The sequence below is a fragment of the Ammospiza caudacuta genome, chromosome 14 (assembly GCF_027887145.1).
Source record: "Ammospiza caudacuta isolate bAmmCau1 chromosome 14, bAmmCau1.pri, whole genome shotgun sequence".
Classification (NCBI taxonomy): Eukaryota; Metazoa; Chordata; class Aves; order Passeriformes; family Passerellidae; genus Ammospiza; species Ammospiza caudacuta.
In genome coordinates, this window is record NC_080606.1 from 1,124,629 (window position 1) to 1,149,602 (window position 24,974).

Sequence of the window (24,974 nt, forward strand, 5' to 3'; positions counted from 1 at the left end):
TTGGAGCCATGGAAGAGCCCTTCAGAAGTTGCCTGTAGCCCTGAGCGTGGCTTGGCAGGACCTGGGGCTCACCTCAGTTCCTTCTGTGCAGTGGTGCAACCCCAGTCTTAGCTCTTGTCACAGCTCCTGGTGTCCCAGCATTATCCCCAGGAGTTCAGGGAAGGCCTGGATGAGCTTCAGCCATGTACCTGTTTGAGTTTGAATTATCAGCAGCCATCAGGGCTTCCATCTTCCCTTTCAGTGCTGTTTTCCTTGTGCTCCCCAGATCTGCACGGCCGAGGTGGAGGTGCTCATGACGCGACTGCAGAACACGTTCCGGCAGGAGCTCAGCGGGGTTGGGGCCAGCCTGGAGAAGAGGTGGAAGTTTTGTGGCTTTGATGGGTTGAAAATGACCTGAGCTTTGACTGAACGCTGGAAACAGTGGGATATGGATGCTGAGAAAACCTGGGATGCTCCTTCCTCTGTTCCTGATGATTCCCTCACATCACAGCCTCGGGGTACAAAGTGTAAAAGTGAAACCAAGTCCAGAGTAGCACATGAAGAACTTCCAAGTTCTGCAGCTGCTTTGATCAGTTATTTGTTATTGGGCAAGTGCTGTTCAGTATATTTGGGGAAAAAAGCTCCTGCCTGACCCTTTGAAGCACAGCGTGTTGACTCTGTGTTCTGCCAATGTTGTATGTGCTTGTGTGCCCAAATTCCTCCTCCTCGACCTTCCTTCTGCTAGGAACAGCCACAGACTGTCCTGAAGCAAAAACAAAGGGCGTCTTCTGGTTTCTAGATCACCAAAAGGGAAAAAAAAAAAGCATTTTTTAGATATTTCTATTAGTAAAAGCCAAGGTATGTTTAAAGAGAAGTTTTAGATGTGTCAGGGGCCTCTGAGCCAAGGAATTGTTTCTTTTATTGCTGTTCTCTTTGTTAGCAGTTAAGCTGAGGTGTGGGGGCTGAGGGGGATTCTGGCAGTGCCACTCATGCTCTGGGTCAGTCTGTACAGAATCTTCTACATGGGAAGGGTGTTTAATTTTCTGGGGATGTGGGTGGAGAAGAGCGACATCAGCCTGACTTTTGGTGATTTTTACCACTCAGTTCCTTCACCTACTTTGCTGTGGAGACCAAGCTCAAGCAGCACAGACTCCTCTGCTCCTGATCCTTCCCAGCCCTGTTGTTCATGTTCCCAGTGTATGCCATGCTCTTGCCCAGCTGTGCAGAGGTGCAGGGTAGCACAGCTCAGCCCATCCCAGCCTACCTGGAGCCCTCTGGATCCTCCTGCCCACAGCAGCCTCACGTTCCCAGCCTGGCAGAGCTCTCAGTCACCCTGTGCAGTATTCCTGTTCTAGACATCCCAGTGTGCTCCCAGCACGGCAGCTGGCACAGTTCCAGCCCCTCCTCTTGTTCCCCATGCCCCAGGTGTTGGTGCCCTTCACTTGGGCTGCTGATCCCACCTCACTTTGGAGGAGAAGCCTCAGTTCATATGTTCCTGTTCTCAGGTATTTCCCAACCCTGGTGTCATCCTGCTGGGTCCTTCTCCACCCTGTGCCATGGCCAAGGTAGTGCCCAGGTGAGTACAGGGACATTTCTGGTGTGTTCTGTGTACCTGGCACAGAGACCTGATGGTGTGTGAACCAATTCCTCATCCAAAACCCCAAAATTCCACTGGTGAAGCCAGGCTTGGAGCCAGCTATTGACCTGCTGGCTCTGTTTCTCCCCTCACCATTCCCTGCAATAGGAAGGACAGAGGAGAGCACTCCTGTGCTCCTGCTCCCTTTCCCACTCACCCCAGGGCTCTGAGGTCTCTCCAGATCCCTTGTGTTTCTTCCTGCACCATCATCCTCCTCATTGTTGTTGTCACTGGCAGAGCCTGGCACCAGTTCTCCCCAGGCACTGGGGGAGCCAGGGTGGTCGCAGAGGAGACAGCCCTGCTGTGCTAGGTGGGAATGTGGCACTTGTGCCACCTGTCCCTTGGGGTCAGCCAGGTGGAGAGAGAGCAGGGTGGCCTGCACTCAGTGAGAGCTCTCCTTGGGAAAATGGAGGAAGAAGCTTCAGGAGTCAGGACAGTTGCAGAGCGCTGGGAGCAGCCGTGGCTGGAGCACCCGGGGCAGGGAAGGCGTGGGCTGGGTGGGGACAGGGCTGGGCTCCCCACACAGGGACTGGCTGGGTCCCAGCCTCTGCTGGCTGCAGGGTGGGAGCTGGGATGGGGCCGGGGCACCGTGGGCAGCCAGAGGCACCTCCTGGGGGTCTGAGGGGGCTGGGGCTGCTGGAGAGACCGGGCAGGTTGTTCCATGGGGCAGCAGAAGGGAGAGGAGCCAGGAACTGTGGGGCAATGGCTGTTGCTGTGGAAGTGATTCGGGGCTGGAGCACCCCAGGGTGCTGCTGCTTCCCTGTCCCAGGGCCTTTCCAGAGGGGCTGAGGTTTCTCCCAGGAGAAATCCACCCTGGGCTGCTGAGGTGACATCCAGGGATGGGTGACACAGATCTTCCCTTTGGACCAGGCTGTTCCCACATGGGCTGCTGCTCTCCCTGCTCCCAACACTGAGCGCTTGCCACACTGGGAGCAGATAAAAACCCTTTTAAAAAATGCTTTGAATAGTTGTGTCCCTGCAGATGAATGCTGTATTTTTAAGGAATAAACATTTTTTATGGGCAAGTTTTGGGCCTGCTGCTTTCTTTGTTGTTCCAACCCAAACTGTTCCATGATCATGGGCCAGGAGCCCAGCTGGCCCCAAAGGGCTCATGGCAAGGACTGTGTTCATTGGCAAGGAAGTGCCAATTTTGGGTGTTAGTGGAGGTTTGGGAGGCTCTCCAAGATCTGTAACCCTCTGAGAACAACCTGAGCTGTAGATCCACCCCATGAGGTCTGTGAGCTCCTCAATGGCAGAGCACTGCAGGGACCCTGGATGTGGAGCCTGTGCCAGACCCTGCCAGACACTGTCACGGGGAAGCTGCCATGGTGGAGCACCAGGAAGGTGCACGGAGAGCTGAGGTGGGAATCATCCACTGGCCCTCCCCAGGCAGCACATTCCCAGTTCAGGTTTCACCTGGCAGCACAGCTGATGCTTTGGGGGTGTCCTGGTTGCCCATGGACGGGAGCGGGGAAAGCTGAGGATGGAGGGGATTGAGCAATGAGCAATCCCTGCCAAGGCTCCGTGGCCAGCGTGGGAAGAGCAGTTCCTTCCATCCAGCCCTGCCCTCTCTCCACACGCTGTTTCTGGCTCTCATTTCTTTGGCAGAAAATTCACATTCTCATCCCCTCTCTCCTCCCCTCGGCCGTGGCAGCTCCTTTCCATCCCTTCCCCTCTTCTCCTCCCGCCTGTGGGCTGGAAGGGCCCCTGGAGCCTTTGAGGAGATGCTGCTGTGAAAGCCATTGTCCCAAAGGAAGAGCTGGGAGCTCCAGGAGCTGCTGGTGCTGCTGCAAGAGGACACAGGCAAGGTAAACGTGGGCCCTTTGTTCCAGCTGGGAAGAGAGGAACTGCAGCTGAGCCTGGGGGAGCAGCCACTGCTCCTTGGGAATGGAGGGGGCAGCTGCACTGAGCTTTCCCCATGGGATTTCCTGAAATAAGCACCAGTCCTGTTTTTGAGTTAGTGAGATTCCTGCTCTGGCATCCCCTCCAAAGCAGGGTTTTTGTGGGGCTCTGCCTTTGCCCCCACTGTGGGCCAGCATTTCTTTCCTTACAGGGAGCCTGGTGCCTGTCCAGGCTGAGTGAGCTCTCCTGTCCCATGGGATTCACAGGGATCTCTGATCCCTGTCCCCTGCAGGGACACCCACGCTGCTCTTGTGCCTCTGGCTTGGAGGTGCTGCTCCCCATCTCAGCTGTTTCCAGGGACATAAATCCACACCTGGGGTGAGAAGCAGGGCAGGTGTTTGGGGTTAACTCCTGGAGGATGAGTTTTGGCAGGCCAGTGGTGGTGGCACGTCACAGGGCTCCTCGAGTGGCGCCTGTGGTTGGGCAGATAAGCAGCAGCTTGTCCTTCTCCTTCCTGCCTTCTCCTTCCTGCCTTCCCTCTGCTGCTCCCTCTTTGGGATTCCTCCTCCTTCTCACCCCATGGCGGCCGCATCCCACAGGACTCTGCTCAGGCTGGGGATGTGGCTGTGAGCTCTGCTGGAGTGTGAGGCTTCACCTGCACAAAGGTAACTCCCTACAGTGTGTCTCTCTCATCCCCATCCATCCATCCATCCATCCATCCATGCACAGCAGAGCTGCTCCCGCCCTGCTGGGAGCTCCCGGTGCAGCAGAGGCACGGAGCTGTCCCTGGCATGTGGAGATGCTCTCATCTGTGCCAGCCAAGGAGGTTCCTGCCCCACACCATCCCAGGGGAGCAGGATGGGAGTTATAAAAATCCCTGCATTGTGCCTCTTTATTTTGGCAGAGGGCAGGGATGGATGGGATATTGGGAAGGAATTCCTTCCTAGGGTGGGCAGGCCCTGGCACAGGTGCCCAGAGCAGCTGTGGCTGCCCCTGGATTGCTGGCAGTGCCCAAGGCCAGATTGGATGGGGCTTGGAGCAGCCTGGGGCAGTGGAAGGTGTCCCTGCCATGGCAGGGGTGGAATGAGATGGTTTTTGAGGTCTCTTCCAACCCAAACCAGTGTGGGATTCGATGATGTAGGTGAATTCCCTTTTCAGTCTCCACTTACAGGGAACTATGAACAACTCCTTTATATTTGTTTTCTTCTTTAATTTATGTAACTTTCTAAATTCTAATTTCTAAATTTCTAATTTCTAACCTTTAGAAACTGAAATTTCAAACCTGGCCAGAAGGAACCAGTCTCAGGGGCTAGAGAGGGGGCAGAGACTGACACAGGAGCTCTGTCCCCTTCCTGGGGGTCTCACTGCATCCCTTGAGACTTCCAGGCATTTATTTTTCATTCTTGCCTTAAGCCTCTTTGGGGAGGTTCTGTTCAGAGCCCGTACTCTGACCTCGCTCCTCTCCTCTCCCTGGGGCTGCTGTTGCTCTTTGGACCGTGCCGGGTGGTGCTGGGGCGGTGGCACAGGTGGCACCAGGAGCAGGTGGCACCGCTGGAGGCAGCCAGGTCAGTGTGGGCTGAGGAGCCAGGTCCCTGTGTGGGCTCTCCCAGAGCCTGCACACAGCAGGGAGGGCTCCCCAAAGCTCTGGGACAGGAGATGGGGTGTCCAGGGTGTGTCCAGGGTCTGTGGTCCAGCCTGGGGTAAAGGGCTTCGGCACTTCTGGTCACGTGCAGTTGTCTGTGATTTACAAAAGATAAATCACAGAATTTGGGAGAGATCTTAAAGCTTATCTCCTTCCATGCAGAGACCTTTTGCACCAGTGCAGGCTGCTCCAAGCCCTGTCCAACCTGGCCATGGACACTTCCAGGGACAGAGCAACCACAGCTCCTCTGGGCAGCCTGTGCCAGCGCCTCCCTCACAGGGAACAATTCCTTCCCAATATCAAATCTAAATATCTTCTCCCGATGCCTCCAAGGCCTTTGCTTGGAAGGTTGGAGTGAGATGATGTGGCTGGGGCTCTGCAGCCCCACTGGCTCTTTGGAGAGGTGACAGAGGGACAAATGTCTCCTGCAAAGACTCCCTGGGGTGCTCCCAGCAGTTTCTCTCCTAAAGCAGGTGTCGCTGCCACGCGTTCCTTTCACACAGGTGTGTTTTCCAGAGGACCTTTGGCTCGCCCCTGTGCCAGGCCCCAGCCCTGGGATGCAGCCCGTGGCCCTGCAGAGCCTGTCCGAGCTGGAAAGGGCCAGTCTGCAGGAGCTGGCGCTGTTCCAGCTGCAGGAGAGGCTGCCCGTGGGCCACCTCAGTCTGGACAGAGGTACAGGGGACAGGGGGGAGAGGAGGGACAGGAGGCTCCTGCCAAGGGGGGCTGAGGCTGAGCCATTCATGCTGCACATCCCCACACCACAGCCCGGGGTGATGGTTATGGGGAGACATTTGTGACATATTTTGGTCCATTCTATTTCTCATTCCTGCTTTGTTCTGAGCCCTGAAGGCCTGATCAGCCTGTGGAGGGGTTTGTGTGTCCGCAGCAGTGTGAGAACATGACCCTCCAACCCCCAAACTCAAACCAGATGTGACAACTTGGCGAGGTCTCCACTGGGGATTGTCTGAGTGCCCTTGGGGTGGGATGGGATTTGCTGTTTGGATCCATGGCCAGCACTAAGTCTGATGCTGGAAAGGGGTTTATGGGAGAGTGGATAATGCACTGGCACATAAAAGGGTGGATAAATTTTGGAACCCCACAGGAACTGAGCACAGAGGCCCTGTCAGGGTTCCCAGGGTTGCCTGTGTCCCCCACCAGCAAACCCAGAGAGTTGTGGTTCCCAGACTCCTTCCCAAATCCACTTCTGGCATCCCAGCAGGGCAGGGGATGGCACCAGTTCACCAGGGCTGGGGCTGGGGTGCAGAGGGAGCCTGGGGGTCTCCAGCCCCCCTTCCACTCCTGGCACCCCAGGGCAGGATGGAGGCCCCAGGTCTCAGGATCCTCTCCCAGGATGGGGCATCTCCCAGTGCCCAGCCTCACACTGAGCACCAACTGCTCAAGGTGGCACCCAAGTCTGGCTTCCCACCTTAATATCTCAAAGGTTTCATGCCATTAAATGGCATCATGGAGAGTCCAGCACAGCTCCCCTCTCCTTCCCAGAACTCCCAGTTGCTCCAGGGCTGCAGCCCTGGAGGACTTTGACCACAAACATCCTGATTCCTTTTCTATTTTGTTTTATTTTGGGCTGTTGTGATCCAGCTTGCAGTGACACCCTGCAGCAGCAGCTCCTCTAGGGACCAGTGCAGTGCCAAAAAAAGTCCCAAACCCCAGTATTTCCTTCCTGGTTGGTCAGTGTGCTGCTGGACAATTTATGCTGGCTTCTACACTCATGTTCCTCATTCCAGCTGTCAGAGCTTTCCTCTAAGTCTTACAAAATAACCCAAACAAATAGATATAAGCTGTTCCTAGGAAGAGAATTCTTCAGGAATGAAGAGTACAAGCCAGAATAGGGTGATGTGTCCTGGAAGGATTTAGGGTGGGCAGTGAGTGAATTCTCAGTTCACTGCTGCTGGATGTGTGAGGTGGGATTCCTACAGAGCAGGATGGGATTTCTGATGGTGTTTTGTACAACTTTTTATGTCTGTGCTCTAAAACGTTCCCAAAAGCCTTTCTGGGTCTCACTGCTCGCGTAGAGCCATGGGGTCCCTCCACCCCTTCATCCACAGAGGATGGTGCCCATCTCTGGGAATGTTCTCCAAGCAAGGATGTCCATCTCCAGGGCTGTTCTCCAAGCAGGGATGTCCATCTCCAGGGCTGGTCCCTGGGCAGGGATGTCCATCTCCAGGGCTGGTCCCTGGGCAGGGATGTCCATCTCCAGGGCTGGTCCCTAGCAGCTGCTGCCCACTGTGTGTCCCAGGGCACTCCTGGATCCCCTCAGGGCTGTGGCTGTCCCTCAGTGTCCCCTGGCTGGAGGCTGCAGAGGGACAGGGAGCCCATGCTGAGCCAGCCCCAAGATGCCAGTGCTGAACCTTCCCCTTTTCCTTGTAGATGGCTCCAAAGGCATGAAATCCATCCGGCAGAAGCTGGAGAGCTTCTCGAAGGAGAGGAAAGGTGAGCAGCCTCACTTGTACCTGGGCTTTGGTCCCTGCTCTCAGGGGGAATGGGTGGTTTTTGGTGGGGTGGGAGGTGCCCAAAACTAGTAGGATGCTTCATCACAGTTGTTCTGTTGTTCTTGGAATGGCACGAGCTTGATGGAGCCTGGAAGGACGGAAAGGTGTGTGGAATGTGTGCAATGTGAAATGCATTCTCAAGGTGAACACCCACAAATGAGTCTATCTGCCCATTTTGCCCCAGTCTTGTCACCTCCAGTTCTATCTCAGCATCCCCTGAAGGACCTCAGTGACAACCCTGGGGTGCATAGAATTCTAGAGCAGAGCCAGGTGGGAATGAGCTTCCCCACACCAGCACAAAACCATTCAAGGGTTTAAAACTACTGAAATTAATGCCTCATATTTTACCTAGTACAATGTTTAAACACATCAATCATTGTACAACATGCTGGTAGCAACTTAGCAGCTGTTTGATCTCTGTCTGTGGTAAAAGCATTGTATAGTTTCAGTCCTAAAAGTTCCCAGAGAGGAAGTGATAACACAGAAACTTCATCCACAGTTGGAAACCCCTTCTGAATGCATAATAGTAAGTCCTTTAACTCAGATTTTGAAATGTTGCAGGAATTAGATTTGACCAGATCTTTAAGGTTTTATAAATATCTCTAGGAAAATTTGACACCTTGTGTCCTAACACGTTCCCTGAGGCTTACCTGATGTTGAGCAACAGGCAAGTCCTTGCTGGATCTCTGTCCTGACCGAGCCAGTGACGAGGGCAGAAATCCAACTTCTCTCTTCTTGCAAGAGTCATGATCCCAGGATTCATGCTTGTCTCAGCAACTTCACAAAAATGACCTCAGGGCTTTCTGACAGGTCAGACAGTTTAGTTGAGTTATCTGCTCCTCACACTGGGCACCAGTTTGTTGGACAATACTCTCTTCTTGATCTTGAGATGGGGCAGCTGAGAGGCGTTTTAAAAACTTTTATTCCATTTTCCATCTCATGAGAAGGGTGAGACAGCACAGATGTTATCGTTCATGCCATCACAATCAGAAACCAATTCTTTCCTAATTACAATACACTATGAGTGTTTCTTGGCCTATCATCTTTTTGCCACACCATGCTGTAGAGGCCTTAAAGCCAATCATCTAAAACTACCCCTCATGGGTCCTAATATAATGCATTTTTCATAGTTTTATTTCTCTCAAGTATCTAGTCTTATTTGTAAGGTTATCTTTTGAAACTTTTTTCTAGCTCCATTTTTCTCTCAACAATATCTGTCTTATTCTATGGCATTTCTAAGTCACCATTTCTTGTCTCAAAGTTTGCATACAGATGTACACTGTGCGGGCCTTCTGCTAGGCTTGAGAACTCTCTACAAATCCATTTCTCACAGTTAGAATTTGGAAAGGATCTTTTGGTGATTTATGAAGTTGTTGCTCCATGGGTGCCATGGCATCTTCATGGGGCTGTAGTCAGTTAAAGGGAAGAAACTCCAGGAAAAACTGGGACGGGCTCCAAGCAGCCCCTGCTGGAGAGCAGCCCCTGTGTCTGCTCCCTGTGCCCCCAGCCCCCCGTTTCCCAGGGGGTGCCCTCCCCCTTGGCTCTGTGGCACCCAGGGTCCCCCCACACCTTTCCTGCTCCCTGGGACTGCTCCAGGCGCTCCTGGGGGCAGCACACGGGGTTCATCCCTGCAGCTCCCTCAGTGCCATTCCCTCCGTGCCGTGTTCCCGCAGAGTGCTCTCCCCACACCTTCGGCGTGCCGCTCGCCCAGGTCATCGCCAACGACCGCGCCTGCCGGCAGCTGCAGGAGGCCGTGGGCCGGAGCCGCCGCCTCTGCCTGGAGGTGGAGGCCACGGTCACCAGGTTCCGGGCCCAGAGGCACAGGAGGCTGGCAATGGGCACCAGCTGCATCCGGGCGCCCGACGGGGGCTGCCCAGAGGAGCCGCTTTCCCCGGTGCTGGTGGACAAGGGCTCCTGGAGCCAGCGGAGGGTATGGTCCCCAACATGGGCTGTGGTGGTGCTGTGGGATCGGGGTGTCTGAATTTGGCAATAAATGGGATTTTCCAGGATTTTTTCTCACTGACTGAGTGGGTTGTGACCCAGGCTGGGCTGGTCCCAGTCTGTCCTCGGGGAAATGGTGATGTCCCCAGCCCCCTCAGAGATGGACTGTGAGGAGTGGGAGGGCCCTCACTAGCAAAGCTCTTATGGAGATGAGGTTACCAGGGGGACATCTAAAGGTCCAGAGGGCAGGGATGGATGGGATATTGGGAAGGAATTGTTCCCTGGCAGGGTGGGCAGGCCCTGGCACAGAGTGCCCAGAGAAGCTGTGGCTGCCCCTGGATCCCCGGCAGTGTCCAAGATCAGGGTGGACACTGGGGCTTGGAGCAGCCTGGGACAGTGGGAGGTGTCCCTGTCCATGGCAGGATTGGCACTGGATGCTGCCCTTTCCCAGAAACCCGTGAGGTCATGGCACTGATAGATCTGTGGGGTCATTCCTCTGCTCCATCCCAGGGGGCCATGTCCGTGGATTCCATCACGGACCTGAGTGACAACGCCTCCAAGCTGCTGGAGGCCCTGCAGCTCTCACACCCCCATGAGCTGGACCCTCGCAGGAGCCGCGGCAAGAAGAAGCAGCTGAGCCTGAACCCCATCACCTGGCAGGTGCCACGGATTGTGGACAGGTGCTGCACCCATCTTGAGACGCACGGTAAGGGCTGGAGAAACTCCCTGAGTGTGGCCACCAGGACATCCTGGCTGACCACCCCCAAGGTGGGAGGAAGGCCAGGTTTGATGGGCACCATGGTTGGACTCGATGGTCTTGGAGGTCTTTCCCAACCTGAATGCTTCTGTGAGTCCTGGGGCAGGGCATCTTCCAAAAAGCCTCCTGTGGAGAGTCCTCTGGGTTGGATGCAGCACCAGAGGGGAATGTCACTGAAGAGGGAATGTCACTGTGTGTGTCAGTGACCATCTCCTGGTGCCTCAACCTCTGCTGCACATCCAGCCCTTGCTCACAGTTACTGTAGGGATGGGATCTCCTCCTTTATCACAGGCAACCCAAGGAAATCTCATGGCTCCACAGCCTTTCCTTTTCCTCACTGCCTGGAGAAGGGAAAGCCAAGCAAGAGAAGCCCTGCCACGGTGCTGAGGTGCTCCCAGGAGCAGCCTGGGTGGCAGGGAGCAGTGGGAATGCACAGCACTAACCTCTCTGTCCCCCAGGGCTCCAAACTGTTGGCATCTTCCGTGTTGGAAGCTCCAAGAAAAGAGTCCAGCAGGTAAAGGGAGGCATTCACTGCATCCTCTGGCTGTGCCTTGTCGGGGATAGAGGCTCATGTGGATGGGGATGGATAGAGCTGACATTGGTGTGGAGAGGTCTGAAACAGACTACAACTGACTGTGATTTTCATCCTTCCCATTTCTTCCATCTCCAAGCTGAGGGAAGAGTTTGACCGAGGGCTGGATGTTTTCTTGGATGAGCATCAAAGTGTTCATGATGTGGCTGCCCTGCTCAAAGAGTTTCTCCGGGATATGCCTGATTCCCTGATTCCCAGAGAGCTCTATGGAGCCTTCCTCAGCACAGCCAGTGAGTACCTGTGGAGCAGAGCCTGCACAGCCACAGGAGGATTTGTGTTGGGGGCACCTCTCACTTGGGCAGGTTGCTCCAAGTCCTGTCCAACCTGACTTTGGACACTGCCAGGATTGGATCCTTCCTCACCACCCTTCTTTTCCAAAGCTTCTGGGATGGGTGTTGTGCTCCCTGGCGCTGCCACACGCAGTTACTGTAATCAGTGGATTTGGTGGGGGTTTTGTTTGATTTCTTTTGAATTGGACTATAAAAATCCCTCTGGTCCGTGACAGTCTTTGGCTGTGTGGCTGTGCAATATCCAACAACACCACAGCTCTGGCTGGGTTTTCCATCCCATGGGAGGAAGGGTGGGACAGCAGCCTGGCTCCCACCAGAGCTCATTCCCAAGCAGGTGGAGGAGGGCTGGGAGTGCCTGGTGGGCTGTGCCCCTCACTGACTCTGCTCTCCCCAGGCCTGGAGGGGCAGGCCCAGCTGGACACGCTGCAGCTGCTGCTGTTCCTGCTGCCCCCGTGCCACAGTGACACCCTGCTGCGCCTCCTGCGCTTCCTGGCCCGGGTGGCGCGGCACGCCGAGAGCTCCTGGGACCCCGAGGGCCGCCAGGTGAGGCTGCTGCTCCTGAGGGCTGCCCTGGACGGTGCTGGGGCTGCTGCAAGCCTGGGGGAGACAATAAATCCCTCACAGAATCCCGGGGTCATTGTGGTTGGAAAAGGTGAGGATGGGATGAATGTGTGCTCCAGCACCTCGAGCCCTTTGTGCTGGCCCTGCCACCAGCTCAGAGAGGACCAAACTGGACCCAGACCAACACCTCACCCTTGTGTTCCTGCCCTGGGGTGGGTGAGGACATCCTGGGACATCCCATGCCACTCCATCCACAGTCCACAGGTTCCTTTGGTGCTTCCTTGTAGATCCCTGGGAACAAAATGACAGTGTCAAACCTGGCTACAGTCTTTGGTCCCAACATCCTGCAGAAGGAGAAGCCTGGAGAGAAAGATGCTGGTGCCCTGAACTTTGAGGACAGTGCTGCCATAATCCTGGTGCTCCAGAAGCTGATTGAGCACCACCACTCCCTGTTCATGGTAAGTTGGGCTCCTCAGGGCAGCCCCTCCAGCACCTCCTTCCCTCTGAATTCTTCCAAGAGCAGCAGGGGAAGGATTTTGTCCCTGTCAGAGATGCACACCTTGGTGTGTGCCCATGCTCTGGGAAGGCTCTGGCTCCGTCCTCTCTCCACCCTCCCACAGGGCACTCACAGGCAGCAGTAAGAGTCCCCTCAGGTCTATTGGAATGTGACATTTCAGATCCCCAAAAAGCCTTATAGCAATTTTTGTGGTCTACAGGGAGCCAAAGGACTGGGGATAGTGAAGGGAAAGCAGGGGCTGAGATCGTGCAGCCCCTGGGAGGTGTGTGGGGTGTGACACCAACGTGCTGGCTCTGTGACCACGTCCTGGGCTCCTTCCTTGGCTGCCTCTGCTCAGCCTCCTGCCGAGAGTGGCCCCACGACTGAGCAGTGTGGCCGTGTGTCCCCAGGTGTCCCCAGAGATGCAGTGTGACGTGCTGAGGAGGCTGTTCCAGACAGACCCCGATGTCATCGAGTACCTGCTGCGCAGGAAGTTCCCTGACGTGCCGTAAGTGCCCGAGGGCTCCTCAGGGCACAGGGACAAGTGACAGCACACCCTGCTCATCTTCCTCCAGACTGCTCCTTCCTACAGCGGCCTGGTCACAGCTCCTCAGCTAAAGCCCTTCACACTCCATCCTTCCCATCCCTCGGAGCTCCCTGCTCTCCCTGTTTGCTCCCCAGCCTGTGCCAGCTCTCTCCAGAGCTCCCTCTGTGGTATCCACACAGCTCCTGTCCAGCCCCTCCCCTGCTCCTGCCTCTCAGTGTCACACACTGATCCCTGCTCCACCACCAGCCTTCTCCAAACCTCCTCCATCCTTGGTGTCCGTGTTTCACTGCAGTCTCTGCCTGCCCCGGGTGTCTGTGTGGGGCCACCAGCTCTGTCCATACATCCACATTTTGGGTGCAAAATGGAACATTCCCACTGAGGCTTGGAACTGGAGCTTGTGCCCTTCCCTAAGGTTAAAGGCGGTGGCTGAAAGGACCTCACATCCCATGAGCTGGGTCTACCATGGCACATAATGCAGGAGGGGGTTTGCTCCCTGGGGTTGGAAGTAGGGAATAGTTGAAAACAGGGGATCCTGAGGAGCAGGGGATGCTCAAGAGCCTTCAGTAGAGCTGGTGACTCCTCAGAAACATGAATTGTCCTGTGGGAAGGGTTTTCCTGGACCACAGGCTACCTCCATACCAGTTTGGATGGGGCTTGGAGCAACCCCATCTAGTGGAAGGTATCTGTGCCCATGGACTAGATGCTCTTCAAAGTTCCTTCCAACCCAAACCTGGGATTCTGTGATCCATGCTACAGCTTCTTGTTTGTGTTCACATTCCTCTTGGGACTGTCTGGAGATGGCAGTCTTTGGGATCACTGCTTAAGCCCATTTGGGAGTGCAGTGGGCAGTAGAAGCATTTGCTAACAGCATCTCTCTCCTTTTTGCTTCCTTAGGAGCCCAGAGCGTGAGGATCCCGGGGAGGAGCTGGCTCTGTCCACACTGCCTGGTTGGACGCACAGCCTGGAGCGCGGCTCGGTCTGCTCGGAGCTCTACAGCAGCGTCTCCTTCCTAAACCTGCATGTTGGCATCTAGCCCTGCCCAGGCTCTCTGGACACAACCAGGCAGCTTTTCCCACAAAACCCAGCCCTTCCTCACTGTGGGGGCAGCCCCTGTGCCTGTGCCCAGGGGGCAGAGCTGTACTCGGGGGTCACCTGCCAGGCTGGCACCTTCCTGTGGGTCCAACCACTGCCACATCCTCAGCACAGCCCTCCCTGCCACCCCCTCCTCACAGCACCTCGGGAATGGAGTGCCATCCCTACACCTGCAGGGAGGACAGGCTGAGGGAGCTGGGACTGCTCAGCCTGGAGAAGAGACAGCTCAGAGGAGTATCCAAATGCTTTTGTAAGGGCTGGAGGGACAGGACACGGGGAATGGCTTCCCACTGCCAGAGAGAGAAATTGGGATATTCATGGGATATTCAGAGAAGTTCTTCCCTGTGAGGGTGGTGAGGCTCTGGCACAGGCAGGGACACCTTCCCTGCACCAGACTGCTCCAAGCCCCATCCAGCCTGGCCTTCTGGCCTTGAACTTTCCCAGGAATGGGGCAGCCACAGCAGGGCACTTCTGGGGACAAAATAGTACTTCTGCAAACAGTATTCCATATTCCACCACAGCTTGCACCCAGTCCTGGTCTGAAGGCACCCAGACCTTCTCAGGTGCCCTGCTCAGGCTGGGCTCTTATTTTGCAAAGGTCCCTTCCCTGCAGATCAGAACAGTTGGGATGGGTGGGGAAGCATTTCCCAGAGGAGCCTGTGCTGTGAGATAGCTGGTGAGACCCCCTGGGAGCTGATAAGCTCCAGAGAGCAGCAGAGCTGTTGTGTCTGGAGGAGCAGATAAATTTGGGACACCATGAGGCTGTGGAAAGTTCCAGAGGCCACAGGAACACTCGAATGTCAGCTGTGAAACCAACATTGTGTCCAGCCACTGCTCTGGGTGGGATTGTACCTGCTGCAAGAGCAGCCCCCAGCCTTTCAAATTCCTTCCTAGGGTAAAACACTGGCACACGTTGTCCAGAGCAGCTGTGGCTGCCCCTGGATCCCTGGAAGTGTCCAAGGCCAGGTTGGATGTGCTTGGGGCAGCCTGGGATAGTGAAAAGTGTCCTTGCCCATGGCAGGGGGTGGAGCGGGATGGACTTTAGGGTCCCTTCCCACTCAAACCATTCTGTGATTCCATGATTCTAGGATGGACCAGGGATGCTGACACAGGAGGCAGCTCTTTGCAGGAAAAGCCCTGCTGGATTTCACTTTCCCCGCACCATAACAGGGGCAGGGGGACACGGGGAGCTCACTGGGAAGCACCAGCTTTCTCTGGCTGCTGCAGAGCCATCCAAGTGGCCGTGGGGTGTTCGTCCCTGGCAGCGTTGATGCGATATTGCTGCAAACTCCGCTTGAGGGCAGCCCGGCACCGGCCTGGCCCGGCCCCCGTGCGGCTGCACCGAGACTCTGCTGGAGCTGCTCCGTTCCAGCCTCACGAAATGAAATAAACCCGCTGCCCAGCCAGCTCACATCTCCCCAGGGAGCCTTGGCGTTGCTCTGGGCCGGCTCTGCAGGGGCTGCCTGGCTTTTGCTCCGGGTTCTGCTCTCAGGGGCTCCTTGCCCCTGCAGGCCTTGGGGGTCACCTCAGGAATGACAGGGAAGGTTCTGCCTTGATCCTTCCTGATCCCCAGTGCTGGCACAGGGGGGGCTGCTGCTGTTGGGGGTCTCTTCTGAGGGGGGTGGTTGCTTTTGGGGCAGTGGTGAATGTTTGGGGGAGTCTGCTTTTGGGGGGTGGTGGTTCTCAGGAGCTGGTCACTGTTTTGGGGCTGATCACTGTTTTGGGGGGGGTCATTCCTGCTTAGGCAGCAGTTGCTGTTTTGGGGGTGGTTGCTGCTGTTGGAGAGGTTCTGGCTGGTTTTTAGTTCCAGCCCCACCAAAGCCCCCTTGAGCCCCTCAGACTGGCGGGGCAGAGCCAGGCCTAGGGCTTGTATGAGGGTACAGCAGGGAGAATCTGCAGGAGTGGGACCGGCTGCTCGGATCCATGGGTGGCTTTAGAGGCAACAGCAAGGACAGCAGAGCCTGAGCTCCTCTTTTTTAAACCCCTGTGTCTCCCTCATGCTGCTGACCAGGATCCATGGCAGGGCCCAGACACAAAGCTCTGGGCTTGACAGCTCTCTGGGAAACCTGTAGGAGAGAACCATGGAACCGCTGAGGCTGGAAAAGCCCTGCAAGAGCACCAAGTCCAGCCATCCCCCAGCACTGCCAAGGCCACCCCAATCCGTGTCCCCAAGTGCCACATCCACACGGCTTTGAAATCCCTCCAGGGACGGGCACTCCACCACTGCCCTGGGCAGCTGTGCCAGGCCGGACAGCCCTGTCCATGAGGAATTTTCCCTAATATCCAACCTGACCTTCCCCCGGCACAGCTTGAGGCCGTCTGTCCCTGGTTCCCCGGGAGCTGAGCCCCAATCCCGTGTTCCGCCTCCTGTTGGGGCTTTGAGGGAGCGACGCCGGGCGGGGGCGTTCGGGGGTGTCTTTTACGGGGTGTTTGTTGAGGGGTGTTTGTTCGGGGGTGTTTGGGGTGTTTGTTGAGGGGTGTTTGTTCGGAGGTGTTTATCGGGAGTGTTTGGGGGGGTGACACTGGGACTCCCCCGGTCCCGCGCTGCCGTTTGGGGGCGGAGCCTCCCGGAGCCCCCGCCCAGCCCCGGTGCGGGGCCAAAAGCGGCGGGAGCGGAGCGGAGGCGCTGCTGCCGCCGGGACCGGAGCGCAGGGAGCCGAGCAGCCGGTGAGTGCCGAACCGAACCGAACCGGGAATGCCGCCCCCTCGGAACCCGCGAGGGGCTCCGCTCCTGGGTCCCCCCGCAGCCTCCGGGCACCCCCCGGGAGCGGGATGGAGCCGGGGGTCCCGGCCGATGATTGTGCCCTCCTCCCCTCCGTGTGCCCCAGCCTGGCCGGAGCAGCTGGGGCTGCCCCTGCATCCCTGGCAGTGCCCAGGGCCAGGCTGGACACTGGGGCTTGGAGCACCCTGGGACAGTGGAAGGTATCCCTGCCATGGTAGGGCTGGGATGGGATGGGATGGGCTTTGTGCTCCCTTCCTGCTCAAACCCTTCTGGGATTCTATCGAGCCTGAGTAGCACCAGCACTTACTGGGCTGGCCGCAGCCCAGCTGTGGGATGAGCTGGGGGAAGGCTGAGCTGTCCGAGGAGCCGGGTGTGCTCGGAGCAGCGCTGGCACTGCCTGCACAGCCGGCACCCGGAGCCTGGCTCTGCCTCATCCCCAGCCTGGGCTGCTCCCGAGAGGCTCCTGCTGGCCCTGCCTGCCAGGTGGGTACCCCAACACCCCCATGTTGCCCCCAGCGATGGCTGAGGAGCTCAGTGAGCTGCTGAGAGAGTTCGACGAGGTCATGGAGGACTTTGACCGGGGCCCTGCGAGTCAGTACCAGCAGCACCTGGAGGAGCTGAAGAGGAAAGCGGGACAGAGCGTGTATGACAGTGGCATCGATGAGCTGGAGAGTGAGTCTGGGCTGGGGTGAGGAGCCCTGGGGAGGATGGTGTCTGCCGGGGTGGGAGCTCTGTGGTTCCTCCATGGAGCACATCTTCCTGCTGATGCTGCCTGACTCAGCCCTGGTGGGCTGGATGAGCAATGGGGGGATGACCATGGATACTGACCCAGGACCTGCCAGCATCTGCCAGGGCTCCTGATGCCAGGCAGGCTGCTGCAGGACCCTGAGGGGCTGGGGATAACCAAGTGATCTGTAATAACCCTGTCCTTGTAATGGTGCCCAGACAACCTCTGGTGCTCTCTGACCTGAGAAAGAAACTCAATTCCATTTTTCCAAGCATTCCAGAAGCAGGGGAGGAGCAGATGGGTTCTCCAAGAGTGTGCCACCCTGTGCCATGGGCATGATCGGGCTGTGTTCCTGCAAAATGTTCATCAGGTGCCTGTGCCCAGGCTAGGGACTGATGCTCTGTCTCTGCAGGTGCCAGCACATCCCCAGGAAGCAGCCTCAACTCCAGTGAGGAGCACCTCAACAGCCCAGCTGACACTTATCCCACCAAAGGTGAGCCTGGCCCCTGCAGGGCTTCCTTCTCTGTGCTCAGCTGGGCTTGGCAATGATTGCCAGCCCGGGATAGGGGGGTGCCAAGGAGGCCCTGCAGAGTGGGAATGAGCCCTTGTGTCCTGGCAGGAGCCTGGAAGGGGCAGGAGTTGGGTTGGGATTTTCCCAGCTGAGGCTGGACTGGCTGGGATAAACACAGCTGGAGCAGCTGTACTGGGAGCAAGGGGTTGGGGTCTCTCCCCAGTGAGAGGGGGAATGGGGAGACCTGACCGTGTTTTTCCCCACTAGCAAAGCTTGGAGACACGCAGGAGCTGGAGGAATTCATTGCAGACCTGGATAAAGCCTTGGAAGGTACATGCCCAACCTTGATCCCAGCACTTCCCATGGGATGGATGGGACACCTGGACTGGGGCTCCTGTTGATGGTTTTGGGAAGATGCACAGAGACCTGTGCTCCTCTGCCTGCAGCCTCCCTCCAGCTGCTGCTCAGAGGCTGCTCTTTGCTTGGGGGGGAAGGTGAGCAGGAGAACCCATACTCCCCTTGTGGTGTATCCTAACCTACCCCATCAGGAGGGAGGAGAGGGGGTCTGTGAGGTGGCAGGGAGCCTGTTGGTGATGCTCTCCTCCTCCAGATGCTTCCCTCCTGGTAAGAGCCTGGGGGTGTCCCCTGTGGGAGGGGGTGATGCTGTGCTGGGCATCTCTGGCCTCTCTGGAGAGTTTGGCTGCTGTACCCAGCAGCTCCAGAGAGTTTGGCTGCTCCCCAATGGCTGCTGTGCTGGGGAAACCGAGGCAGAGGCCACTTCCTCCCACAGCGTGACAGGCTGGAGGCAGAGAGAGCCTGGTTAAAAACTTTTCCTCCCACGCAGACTGAGTAAGGCACAGTTCTGCTCTCTGTTCCCATCCCTGGTGCAAAATGAGGTGGCTGCTGGGAAGTGTTGCTTTGCAGGCCCCAGCCATGCAGGGAGGGAGGGAGGGGACCAGGGCTGACCCCCTGCCCCAGATTTCTGCTCTAACCCTGCAGACTGTCACCATCTTCTGTGTCATCCTGCAGAGATGTGAGCTGTGCTGCGGAGTCTGCAGAGGAGCAGCCCCAGCCCTGAGTCTCCCTGATGCTGCCTCTGCCCCCCTGGCTGGGGTGGGGATGGCTCTGGGGACAGGGACGGGCGGTGGGGACGGATCCGGCTGCGGGACGATGGTGACAAGGCCCTGCCAGCGCCAGGAGGGGACAGCCCTGGGTGGGACCTGGCCCTGCCCTGCGCGGGGTCTGGTGGCTCCAAGGGCTTTGGGGGGGAGCTGGGCTGCTGCTGAAGCCCCCAGAGGAATTTTGGGGAAGATCAGCTTGCAGGACATCAGTGTGACATCAGTGTCCCCTCCAGGCTGGGAAGCCTGGTTCCTTGGTGGCATCTGTCACTGCTGACCTTTGCTTTGCATGGGGAGCCCCAAACTGGACCCCTCTCTGCCCCCCAAGTGCCTTTTCCCCAGCTGCTGCTGTAAATACTGTAAAAAATGTTTTGTGCTGTACAAATGGTTCTGTGAACAGGATTTTAAACGTCTGCCTGTGTCCATCTTTTTCCCATTGGCAGGGTGGGAGCAGGGATGCCTGGGGCTGCCAGCTGGTGGGACTGGCACTGGAGGAGGGGGAGACCTCAGGAAGCAAGTTCAGCAGCACATGCCTGGCTAAAGAGGAATATCAGGAATCCTTGTCCTGCCTGCCCATGGCACTCGGCCATTGGGGTGGCAGAGGGTGCAGAGTCTGTGCCTTCCTCCCCTGCCAGGGAGATGGGCACTGCCTGTCATCCCTCTGGCATGGAGGGCCCTGCTCTGGGGCTCCTGCTTCCAAAGGGAGGGGCTCTGGTGCCACTTCCCCTGGATCCTGCCCCTGTCAGCAGCCCAGGAACAAGGCCCAGGGATGTGGGTTTGCAGCCCTCTGCCAAGCTGAGCTTTCAGTGAGGTTTGGCCGTGGATGGGACGATGGGTCCCCCTGGGATTCCCCTCTGGTCTTTTCTCTGGAGTTTCCCATCCTGGGAGATGCCATCAGGATGACAGAAGAGGAACCTGTGGCTGGTCCCCCTTTCTCTCTGTGATCCTCACGTGGAGTAAGGGCACATGTGGCTCTGCTGCAGCTTGTCTGAGCAGGAAATGGGCAGTTTCAGTTTGTGCCCTCATCCCTGGTGTGTGGGTGCTGAGCAGGAGGTTGTTGGACACCCCCTCTGCCAGACCCAGCACTCAGTGCTGCTGAGGAGGCTCTGAGCACACACAAACCCCAGCCTGGGCAGGGCCAGCAAGGGAACACTGGGCTATTGCTGTCCCCATGCTGTGTGATGTGACCACTGATGTCTGTCCCAAATGGACCCCGAGGGGCAGCCAGGAGATGGAAGTGAGTGTGTGCCAAGGTGGTGACACCCAGAGATGTCTGTGACACTCAGGGAGATGCCTGTGACCTTCTGTGGGGACACACAGCCCCCATCACTGGAGCCAGGGTGGTGTGGGGACTGTCCCACTGTGCTGATGGCAGCAGCCCCTGTGTCACTGAGGGCGTTTTTCCCCTCTGAGTCACTGCAGTCAGCGTTTTGCCCTCCTTGTCTTGCTCTGACTCTGGGTCTGTTCCCCCCATGGCCCTGCTCTGCCCCCGGGGCTGCAGCAGCTCCTCCCCAGCCTGGGCAGGAAGGGGCTTTAACCCCACCCAGCCAGCACGGTCCTGATGGTCAGCAATGATGACAGCAATGATGACAGCAATGCTCGGGCTGTCGCTATCCCCAGGTCCCATTCGCCCCCTTCCACCCCCACAGCAGCGGCAAATGTTGCCAAGCTACAGAAATAAATATTTTCCAGCCCCAAATGTGCTGAGGCCGATAACCCCCACAGCAACAGCACAGCCCTGGTGACGCTCTGGGGGTTAGTTTGTTGTGGGGGTTGCCAGGAGCAGGTTGGGGTGTCACCCCGGGCTCCCCCAGCCCCTTGGGTTCGGGATGGGTGGGTGGGAGCTGCCCCTGTCCCATGGCTGAGCTGTCCCATCAGCACAGGAGCCTCTCCTGCCCCAGTGACACAGACCTCAGCATCTGCTCGGGGTGGGGCTGGGGGCCCAGGGAGTGTCACTGGGCACAGTGCCACTTCTGTGTGTGGGGTGACAGAGCCCCTAATGCCAGCCCTGTCCCGCCCAGCCTGTGCTGACAGCAGAGCATCCTAAACCTCCGTGCTGGGTGGAACCCCCACCCCTGGAAATATTCAAAAACATGTGGATGTGGCATTTGGGGACATGGATTAATGGTGGCTTTTGCTGTGCTGGGGGAACAGTTGGACTCGATGGTCTTGGAGGGCTTTTCCCACTTAAATGATCCCATGATTCTGTGGCTTCTGTGCATTGCTGAAGCCATGTACAGAACCCCCTTTGGGCACAGGGGCTCTTCTGCAGGGACAAGGGGTGGATTTTCTTTCCTGGGAACTCCAGCAAGAGCTTGGGGACACACCAGAGTGGCCCTGAGATGGAAGTTGTGACATCCACTGACCCATGGAGGAGCAGTTGTCCAAGGGCTGTTGTGCAGCATAGCAGGAGCCCTGACCTTGCTCCCACACTCACGGGGATACAAGGCTGAGGGGCTGGGGGGTCCATGAGGGAGGGTCTGGTGCGTAGGAATGTCTGTGGGTCAGAGGGTCCATGGGCTGCAGGCTCTGTGGCCCTGCACGTGCCCTGGAGGTGCTGCAAAATCAATCAGTGCGAACACGCACGTCCTGCAATACAGGCAGTTCCTCCCCAGGGCCCTGCTCCCCACAGCAGGAAAAGCATCCGAGGCAGCCCTGGCCAGGCTGGAGTGGGGCTGTGCTGTGCACAGGGCCACCAGCGAGGCTGTCACCGCTCCCTGCTGCTGTCCCCAAGGGCCCCCGGGGGTTTGCTGAGGAGCAGCGGCAGCGGGAAGTGGTAACCCGAGAGAGGCGGCTGCACGGGCCCACGGCTGCTCCCACAGGCCCGGCTGCCACAGGCCCGGCTCCCCCAAACCTGGCACTTACAAGCCCAGCTCCTCTAAGCCCATCTCCCCCAGGCCCAGCTGCCACAGGCCCGGCTCCCCCAAACCTGGCACTTACAAGCCCAGCTCCTCTAAGCCCATCTCCCCCACGCCCAGCTGCCACAGGCCCAGCTCACACAAACCTGGCACTTACAAGCCCAGCTCCCTGTGGCTCCCTGAAGCGGCTTGGAGCAGATCTCCTGCCTTCCTGGGGACCCAGATGGACCTGCTGGGACACGGAGGTGACAGCTTCGTGGAGGTGGCCCTGGCTGGCAGCCAGTCACCTCCTTCCTGTACTGAATGGAGGAGATCACTGAAGGGACCACCTCAGGGCAGGTGCTGCCTGTATCCCCCTGCTTTCCCCCACTCCCAAACCCTCATGAAAAAGGGAGGGAGGGATGCGTCCCTTAAGGCAGGACCACCATGCAAAGACCAGGGGGCTGATGGAGCTGGAGAAGCTCCTCACCCTGCCCAGGTGTGACGTTCCTCAGCGAAGCTGCTCCCACCTGGGAGGATCTCCCCAGCCACTGAAGGGGCAGAAAGAGTCGGCAGAGTTCCCCTAAAAGAAGTTGTTGCCACTCTGCAATGTGGAGAGGAACCTCAGCTCTCTGGGGAGGGGAAGTCCCTGGCTGCCCAGACAGTCTGGCTGTGGTAGTGGAAGAGGCTGTAACTATTTTGGGAGACAGCCTAACTCCAGGGATGTCACAGGCTTTCTGTCCTGTAAAGCCCCCTCACATATTTTTCTGGAATCCCAGAATGGTAGGGGTTAAAAGGGACTTTAAAGCCTGTCTTGTTCCACCCCCTGCCATGGTAGGGACACTTCCCACTGTCCCAGGCTACTCCAGCCCCAGTGTCCAACCTGGCCTTGGGCACTGCCAGGGATCCAGGGGCAGCCACAGTTGCTCTGGGCCTGCCCACCTTGCCAGGGAATAATTCTTAATTCCCAATATCCCATCCATCCCTGCCCTCTGGCAGAGGGAAGCCATTCCCTATTGTCCTCTCCTTCTTTGTTCTTGTCCCCGGTCCCTCTCCAGCTCTCTTGGAGCCCCTTTGGGCTCTGAAAGGGGCTCTGAGCTCTCCCTGGAACTTCCTTTTCTCCAAGTGAGCAGTCCCAGCTCTTCCAGCCTGGCTCCAGAGCAGAGGGGCTCCAGCCTTTGGAGCATGGAGGGATTTTTCCCCATTTGCAGGACAGGGAGAATTTGGGCCCTTTTGGGTTTGCCAGGGGTTGCTGCTGCACCTCAGGGCTGGGAGGATCCTCTGCAGTGCTGGGACTTCACCGACTCTTGGTGTCCCTGGGGAGCCTCCGTGTGACCTTCAGCTGCCCAGGGGAGGGGACAGGAGAGTTCCCCCTGCCAGGGACCCCAGCCCCAGGGGTGGAAGGAGAGAGCCTCCCCGCAGTGCCTGGTGAGCTTCAGAGCGTGCGGGCACTGTCAGCAGGGGTTGGTGTTGTTTCCTCCGGCCCTGTTCCCCGCTCAGCCTCTGACCTCATCCCGCAGCTATCCAAAGAGACAATGCCGGTGGCGGTGGCCAGCACGGTATCCTGTCCCCTCGTGTCCCCCCCGGCCGGTCACTTCCCGGGATTGTTCTGCTCCCCTGGCCGGCCTGTCCCGGGAGGGGCAGGGATGAGCCGGTGGCCGCTGGAGCTTTGCTCGGCTGGAGCACGGCTGGGGCACGGCTGGGGCAAGGAGAAGTCATCCTGTCCATGAGCTTCCTCCTGCCGCCCTCTGCTCCGCCAGGAGCTGCCCTGAGGCCACCAGCCCCGTTCCCATCCCAGACAGAGCCCTGGGTGAGATGGGACGAGCCTGAGCTGGCTTGGGGCGAGCTCAGGACCAGAGGGCTCGGGGCTGCACCGGGCCGGGCTCCCTGCCGGCTTAGCGGCGTTAACCTCAGAACGGAACCCGTTAATCCAACACCAGGAGAATCCAGCCCCGTGACACCGTTCCCTGGCTCCAAGCCTCCATTCAGGCAGGGGCTGAGCCTGCAAATACCCTCCTCACCATAACCCCCGATTTCTGTGCCCAGAGGGCCAGCAGCTTGCTCCAGCAGCGATCTTTGGACCTGGAATATCTGCTTGTTCCCATGCAATTCTTCTTGTTTTGGGAGCACGGTGCCCAACCAGGCTCCTTCCTTGCCGTGTCCCACCTGTCTCTCTTGTGTCCTGCCTGTCCAACCACTGTGGGGAATGTTTCGATTGTAAAGTTCAGCTTGTAAAGCCGAATATTTCACATTGTAAAGTTCAGCTCTTTTCCCATTTGGCCGTGATATTTACTTTTTTTGGGATGTGTTCATAGAATCCAAGACTAGTTTGGGTTGGGAAAGAACTTCCACCCCCTGCCCTGGGCAGGGACACCTTTCCACCTTCCCCTCTTGTCCAAATCCCAGTGTCCAGCCTGGCCTTGGACACTTCCAGGGATCCAGCTCTGGGCACCTGTGCCAGGGCCTGCCCACCCTCCCAGGGAAGGACTTCTTGCCAATATCCTGTGTGCCCTGTCTGGTTGAAGCCACTATCCCTGGCTCCTTGCTGGCTCCAGCTGTGTTCCAGCTGTCAGCCCTGGATGGCTGATGCTGGGTGGGCATTGCTGGCAGCCCCTCTGTGCAGAGGCCAGGGGGATGAAGCCTCCTGCTGCTCATCCCTGCAGCTGTGCATGCTCTGGAGCATCCCTCCTTTCCTCCTTCCCTCCTCCCTGCGTGCTCTTGGTGTGTCAGCTCAGACCCTTCTGATCCCTCTGTGATAGCAGCTCTGGCCTGGCATTTGCACTAGGGGCTGCACCAGGAGCTGGTTCTGTCCTCCCTGACGTTTGCCCTGGTTTGTCCCAGCCAGGGAAGCAGCAGGGAATGCAGCACCTCTCCCCTGGATGCCTTCTCCAAGTGGGGTGCTGGATCCAGGGCGTCCCAGAGCATTCAGGGATGGCTCCTGGAGCTCCTGGAGTTCTTTGGGCCGAGTTCTGCTGGCATCAGGTGGGTGGGAGATGAGCATCTGCCATAGCAGCAGAGGCAGAGGGCAGTGGGTTCGTCCTGGAATGATGCCAAGGGCCTGTGCAGGGAGCTGGGGGGACCCTGGCCAGCTCCCCCTGGCCACGTGTTTCCAGCTCCTGCTATTTCAGGGCTTCCTGTTTCCCTCAACAGAGTGCCTTCCTGGCAGGCTGGGAC

The 24,974-nt window shown here is 57.8% G+C and overlaps 3 protein-coding genes across 5 annotated transcripts in view; all 3 read left to right on the forward strand.

Moving 5' to 3' along the window:
* Nucleotides 1-2,092, forward strand: part of ENOX2 (ecto-NOX disulfide-thiol exchanger 2) — a 25,269-nt gene extending 23,177 nt beyond the window's left edge. For all 3 annotated transcript variants that reach the window (XM_058813837.1, XM_058813836.1, XM_058813838.1), the window contains exon 15: nucleotides 266-2,092. In XM_058813837.1, coding sequence (XP_058669820.1) covers nucleotides 266-397 — 132 coding nt within the window. In that variant the 3' untranslated portion in view covers nucleotides 398-2,092. The remainder of the gene's footprint in view (nucleotides 1-265) is intronic.
* On the forward strand, nucleotides 1,459-15,271 carry ARHGAP36 (Rho GTPase activating protein 36). The gene is made up of 12 exons (XM_058814104.1): nucleotides 1,459-1,555; nucleotides 3,270-3,423; nucleotides 5,603-5,771; nucleotides 7,488-7,550; nucleotides 9,283-9,539; nucleotides 10,061-10,256; nucleotides 10,766-10,821; nucleotides 10,979-11,129; nucleotides 11,584-11,732; nucleotides 12,038-12,208; nucleotides 12,657-12,754; nucleotides 13,688-15,271. The coding sequence occupies exons 3-12, from the start codon at nucleotides 5,657-5,659 to the stop codon at nucleotides 13,824-13,826; spliced, it is 1,395 nt and encodes a 464-aa protein (XP_058670087.1). The 5' UTR covers nucleotides 1,459-1,555; nucleotides 3,270-3,423; nucleotides 5,603-5,656; the 3' UTR covers nucleotides 13,827-15,271.
* A 1,217-nt stretch (nucleotides 15,272-16,488) lies between these two features.
* Nucleotides 16,489-19,367, forward strand: LOC131564042 (regulator of cell cycle RGCC-like). Its single transcript, XM_058814304.1, has 5 exons — nucleotides 16,489-16,552; nucleotides 17,124-17,279; nucleotides 17,747-17,827; nucleotides 18,113-18,175; nucleotides 18,875-19,367. Exons 2-5 carry the CDS (start codon nucleotides 17,126-17,128, stop codon nucleotides 18,880-18,882), a joined length of 306 nt encoding a protein of 101 aa, XP_058670287.1. The 5' UTR covers nucleotides 16,489-16,552; nucleotides 17,124-17,125; the 3' UTR covers nucleotides 18,883-19,367.
* Nucleotides 19,368-24,974: the final 5,607 nt, after the last annotated feature.

What these genes read in the sequence shown, in the direction of transcription:
- ARHGAP36 (XM_058814104.1), top strand. Translation starts at nt 5,657, where the DNA reads ATGCAGCCCGTGGCCCTGCAGAGCCTGTCCGAGCTGGAAAGGGCCAGT. An exon ending in CTTCTCGAAGGAGAGGAAAG is followed by an intron (nt 7,551 to 9,282) that starts GTGAGCAGCCTC and finishes GTGTTCCCGCAG; the next exon opens with AGTGCTCTCCCCACACCTTC. An exon ending in AGGAAGTTCCCTGACGTGCC is followed by an intron (nt 12,755 to 13,687) that starts GTAAGTGCCCGA and finishes TTGCTTCCTTAG; the next exon opens with GAGCCCAGAGCGTGAGGATC.
- LOC131564042 (XM_058814304.1), top strand. Translation starts at nt 17,126, where the DNA reads ATGGCTGAGGAGCTCAGTGAGCTGCTGAGAGAGTTCGACGAGGTCATG. An exon ending in TGGCATCGATGAGCTGGAGA is followed by an intron (nt 17,280 to 17,746) that starts GTGAGTCTGGGC and finishes CTGTCTCTGCAG; the next exon opens with GTGCCAGCACATCCCCAGGA. An exon ending in TGACACTTATCCCACCAAAG is followed by an intron (nt 17,828 to 18,112) that starts GTGAGCCTGGCC and finishes TTTCCCCACTAG; the next exon opens with CAAAGCTTGGAGACACGCAG.